At 38.0% G+C, this 5,706-nt stretch overlaps 1 protein-coding gene across 2 annotated transcripts; it reads right to left on the bottom strand.

The window, feature by feature from the left end:
- Positions 1-479: 479 nt before the first annotated feature.
- LOC127748353 (uncharacterized) lies at positions 480-4,133 on the bottom strand. Of its 2 annotated transcripts, none has more exons than XM_052262677.1 (2): positions 2,000-4,133; positions 480-1,834 (listed from the first exon to the last, which is right to left on the bottom strand). In XM_052262677.1, the coding sequence occupies exon 1, from the start codon at positions 4,076-4,078 to the stop codon at positions 3,344-3,346; it is 735 nt and encodes a 244-aa protein (XP_052118637.1). In that variant the 5' UTR covers positions 4,079-4,133; the 3' UTR covers positions 480-1,834; positions 2,000-3,343. The 2 variants fall into 2 exon arrangements, with proteins under 2 accessions (XP_052118637.1, XP_052118638.1); XM_052262678.1 differs by having other exon boundaries at positions 480-2,466; positions 2,800-4,133.
- Positions 4,134-5,706: the final 1,573 nt, after the last annotated feature.

The following is a 5,706-nucleotide window of genomic DNA, read 5'->3' as shown; positions in this document are numbered from 1 at the left end:
GAGAAATTTGGAGTTGGGGAGTGAAAACAAGCAATGAAAATTAACAAGAGATTTTGTTTAATTAAAATAAAAAGCCTTGACTAGGAGTAGATTAATCGAAAGTTCTATCCTTGTTGGATTTCCCAAGATTAATAATAATTGGGTGTTGTTTCTACTTAGTTAACCCTTACCGAATAAGGGAAATTCAAGTAGTTAAGCCAACTTCTATTCACAAGTCTTAATCCTCTCCCTTAGGAAGGACTAGCGTTAGTGCCTAGAGAGCCAACCAACAACTTTCAATAACCAATTAATGCTTAAGTATTCCAACTCAAGAGTCTCCTATTAATCAACTCCCAAGTCAAGATGGGAGTCTACTCCATTGACATGGATGCCAATTCCACATACATATTCAAGGGGTAGAAAGAAGACATAATAATCAAATTAATTGGAAGCAAGCAAACAAACAATGAAATTAAATGGAAAATTGTTCTTTGCATTAATAAATCTCAAAATCAGAAATATTCATATGTAATCCGTGAATAAGACAAATGTAAATCAAAAGAGTAAGGAAATAGGAAACAAACTATAATGATAAAGACTCTACAGAGGTAGTAACTCTCTTCAATTATCCAATCCAAAATGTAGAACTAAAAAAGAAGGGTATGACTATGAAGAATCCTGGAGGAAGTAGTGTTTTATCCCAAGATTCAAAAATAAAAACTAAAAACTGAGAATGTGTGAATATGTGTTGAGTCTCTCCTATCCTCTGGCTCTAGTCTGTGTTTCTGGGCCAAAAACTGGGTCCAAACTCAGCCCAAAATTACCCCAGCGATTTCTACAGTTGCAAAATATTACGCACGTCACACGTACACGCCAGGTGCGCGTCTGCGTCGCTATGGAGTGCGCCACGTTGCACGTATGCGTGAGGCGTGCGTGCGCATCGGTCCTCGCTGGTTAGCTCCTTGGTTTCTTGTGTTCCTTCCATTTTTGCAAGCTTCCTTTCCATCCTCCAAGCCATTCCTTCCCTATAAAGCCTGAAAACACTTAGCGCACAGATCACGGCATCGAATGGTAAAAAGGGGAATTAGAGATTAATAATTTAAAGGCTTAGGAAGCAAGTTTTCAATCATAAAGTGGAACTAGGAAGATAAATGTAAAACATGCAAATTACATGCATAACTGTATGGAGAATTGATAGCAACCACTCAATTTAGCACAAAAATAACCATAAAATAGTGGTTTATCAATCACCTTGACAGATACCCCCCTCGAAGGCTGAAATTCATTTAAGGCATCGCCATTCCAAAGAATTCTCATCCTAGTAGTAGAAATGAAAGTACATATGAGCTCAATAATGTTCAAGAGGAGGCCGATGTCGTTCAAAGTCTCCTGAATAAAACTCCACTTCAACCTGTCATATGCTTTTTCTAGATCAATTTTAATAGCCAGCCATCCTTTAGAGCCCTTTTTTGTTTCTTATAGAGTGAATGACTTCCTAAGTGATGATTATATTGTCTGAACTTTTTCTCCCCAGAACAAAGCTACATTGGGTGGGACTGACAATCTTATCCATACTTCTTCTCAAACTTTTAGCCAGGGTCTTTGTAATCACCTTGTAGGAGACATTACATAAACTAATGGGTCGCATTTTCTTCAGACTTATGACTGGTTCCACTTTAGGAATAAGCGTGATAAGGGTCTCATTTACTTCCCCTACTTTTGCAGGGTTCATAAAGATTTCCTCAATAAACCTGTACAAATCAATACCCACTCTCTCCCATTGGTTCTGATAGAAAACAGCTTTAATACCGTCAATTTTGGGTGCTTTAAGGCTTCCCATCTTGAACACCGAATCCTTAATTTCAGAAAAAGAAAGCATGTTACGAATGATGTCCAGATCTTCTTGCGGAAGAATTGGAAAAGAATCCCTCAGAATAAACTCAGAATCAGGGGTATCATTCAAATAAAGATTGATGTAGAAATTAGAAGCCATATTTTCTAGGGCAGTTTTATCACTAACCTAATTACCATTAGAGTCTTGTAGGCTTTCCACCTTATTCATTCTTCTTCTAGCTAAAGTAGTACCATGAAAAAACATGGTATTGCGATCCCCAATACCCTGTAATTGCCTCATAATTCTGTTTTTCCTTTTATGAATATTGCCAAACACATTGAGATTCCATGATTTAACAACATTCTGGAAATGAAAAATGCAATCAGACTAAGAACAAGCAAGGTTCCAACTATTGTTAACCACATTCGAGAAATCCGGGTAAGTCAGCCAAGCAGCCATAAACCAAAAGGGTCTACGGCCGTCATTCACATGGTTAGGAGGAGAAATTTGGAGAAAGAAAGGAGAATGATCCGACTTAAAGCTAGGAAGATGTTTGATATTTGCATTTGGAAACCAAATTTGCCACTCCAGGTTACAAATCCCACGATCTAAATGCTCTAACAAATGACCTCTTCTCCAAGTAAAAGGCCAACCTGAAATACACAGATAAAAAAGGCCAGACTCAGGGTTACAGGATTGGAATTCCTCACAAGCATGTCTATTACTACCTGCCCCTCCCCTGCGTTCATGATCATGAAGAGTAGCATTAAAATCACCAATCAGGAACCAGAGAAGCTCACTTTCAAAACTAAGATTACCAATAGTATGCCATAAATTCCTACGATTACTCCTTTGGGGACTACCATAAACAGCAGAGAGTAACCAAGGTTAAGAGTTACCATAACTAACTTTCATGTGAACAATTTTGTAGTTATGACTAAGGACCTCCACCTTCTAGAGACTAGAGTCCTAGAGGCACCACATACCTCCAGACTGATTGCCAGCCTCTTCAATAAATCAGCCATCTAGCCCAAATTTCTCCCATACCGCTCTACCACGGGTACCACTTATATGTGTCTCAACCAGAATTGAAAAACTAACTTTATACTCCTTTCGCAAGTTTCTGATGAGGCTAGAGAAAGCTTTTCCTCCTGTCCCTCTACAATTCGAAGCTAACAGATTCATTACAACCCACACAAAGAAAAGGGGTCATAAGACCAGAGACCATCAGCACATGGCTTTTGCCTTCTCACCCGAATCAGACGGGTTAGTCAGATTTTGATCATCCTCTCCATGGTAGAGGCTCCCTTTTGGCGGTAGAGGCACCCGTGGCTTATCCGGTGGAAAATATTCTTTGTAAGTTTAATGATTCCCCGCTCTTGAAGATGATTCCCCATGGTTGAAAAAAGTGTTCTTCATGACGTGTGCCTCCATGAACTTCTCGGATTGTGTATTGAAATCCACCAGCTGTAATTGCTCCCTTTGAAGCCTTCGCATGCTTTCAAGCATCTCTTGTTCCTTAGCCACCATCTAAGGGTTCCTCGAAGCGAACGCACTAGGTTGAGCCACGCCCAACGATTTCTTGATGCCAATAACCTTCTTCTCAGCCTCCTTTAATTTGGCCTTAGTAGTTTTCCCAGTTTTTAGAGGCCTAAGGTTAAAGGATAAGCCTTTTTTCTGAGCCTGGGGATTCTTCCCTGCACCTGTCTTCAGAACCCGTTTCTGGATTTGTAAAGATGGCCCACTACCTTTAGCTACAACCAGATTTTCTACCTGGATTGGGTTTGAGGGCTCACCTTCTTTCATATGAAGATCCATCCATGGCCCACTATGCATGGTGCTTATTTGCTCATTCTCTTCCACATTAATATCCTCCAAGGTTTCCTCTTCCTTATCATCATAAAGCACGTTATATCTTGACCCCATATCCATGCTTTGATTATTCTCAGATTTATTATCAATACTCAGATTATTCGTAATCGTCTCTTGCTTCCCATGATTGACGGCCTCCAAAACCCCCTCGGCCTCCACCTGTTTTCCTTCCTCCATCGCTGCCCGGTGAACCTCCTCCGTTGCTAAAATCTCCCCGCATGACTCTGACCGGTAACCATAGATCCTGTAATTGAAACCCTCATATTCGATATTGAGAATATTATCGAGTACCGATATTCTTGGAACCAGCTTCTTAGATAAGTCAATTTCCACACGGATACTGGTGAAACGTCCCCTTGAGTGAATAGACGTGGCTTTGTCAACTTTTAACATAGTGCCGATAGTCGACCCGACTCTCCATAGGAAATGGTGGTTGTATAACTCAATAGGTAAATTTGGGATGCGGATCCACGCCGTAATCTTTTTACATGTTGCTCTGATGATAAGAAAAAATGTCTCCATTTCTAAACTATTAGATAATGTCCCGCCACCATTCATGGTCCTCCAAGGAGAGCATGAGAAAAATCTTCTTCTTCTGTAAAATGAACAAAAAAATAATCACGATCCATATCAATAACACTAATCTTACTTTTTTTAGCACAATCTCTGTTCAATCGTTGTTCCATGACTCCTAAATGGATTCTTTTCCCAAAGACTTTGACAATGAGAGCAGCATGCTAGGGCTTGCACCATTCTTCGAATTCTTCCTTTCAAACTTTAATCTTTGGACATGGATCAGATTCACCCTCAGTGATGGCTTCATTCAGAAAGTCGTCATCCTCGTCCATCGATCCTGGTGTAGCCAGAAGGGACTCTTTATATGATAACTTCGGTTCCGTGACCTTTTCCCCATCATTCTCAGCAAGAATTTCCATGTCAGCCCCCGACTGATTAAGATCGACGTTTCGCGCCTTAATTTTTTTTGTACTCTGTTGCACAAGATTGAGCACTTGGGTAGAAACCCTAGGAGAGCTATCGTGATTCTCCATCTCGTAATTCACATCCACAATAGTAGTTAAGACTGGGAATAGATCCTCTCAATTTTTTTCTCACATGAAAGACTTTTTGAAAAGAATTACTCGAATCAAAATCGAGCTCCTCCTAAGAAAACTAACTTTACCCACATTACATTAAGTTGGTCATAATATATGAGTAAATCTAATCATCCTTCAATAAAACAAAGTTCATTACCCTTCGTTGAACTCTCTATCAGTGAATACAACTCGAGATAGTATTTGATGGTTGTTGTGCATTGTAAACGATTATAGCAAAAGACAATCGCGTTGTAACGTTAGACAAAAAAAATAAGTTTGAATAAGAACAATTATCAAAAGAATAATAATAGAATGACTACATAAAAAAATCAAAAAAAATTATAATTTGTACCTTAAAAGGATCAACTTCGATGAAAAATGAAGAATACATTCTTATTCTATGAAGTAGTCAAGGAAGAATAATAAATTAAAAATTAAACAAAATGCTTTGGCTATCAAACTTTGACCCATGAAATACAAAAGAAATACTATATATAATCTTTAGTAGCACGAAATTAATTATAGAAATTTATTATTGATATCAATATTAATATGTCACTGATTATATTTGATTAAAAGTTATATTATAATAATTGACAATTAGAATAATTAATAATTAATATAATTAGAATGATTGACAATTAGAATTATTGACAATTAGTATAAGAGTCCTGCTAGGGAGCCAATGGAATATTTGTACAATGTGTACAATGGGTTATATGAGTTACAAAATGAACATCACCTAGAACTCTTGACCTTTCAGATCTAGATCTCTAATACCATGTCATGATACCACTCATTCCAAAAGTTTACGCTGATGAAAAAAAGGTAACACTAATGGTTATATCTCTAATACTCCATAAACTTCCATTGTACACATTGTACAAATATTCCATTGGCTCCCTATATTTTCTCTTAGTATAATTA

Source organism: Arachis duranensis, chromosome 6 (assembly GCF_000817695.3).
Source record: "Arachis duranensis cultivar V14167 chromosome 6, aradu.V14167.gnm2.J7QH, whole genome shotgun sequence".
NCBI lineage: Eukaryota > Viridiplantae > Streptophyta > Magnoliopsida > Fabales > Fabaceae > Arachis > Arachis duranensis.
The sequence above is the reverse complement of the archived record's forward strand: the minus strand, read 5'-3'. Positions and strand labels throughout refer to the sequence as shown.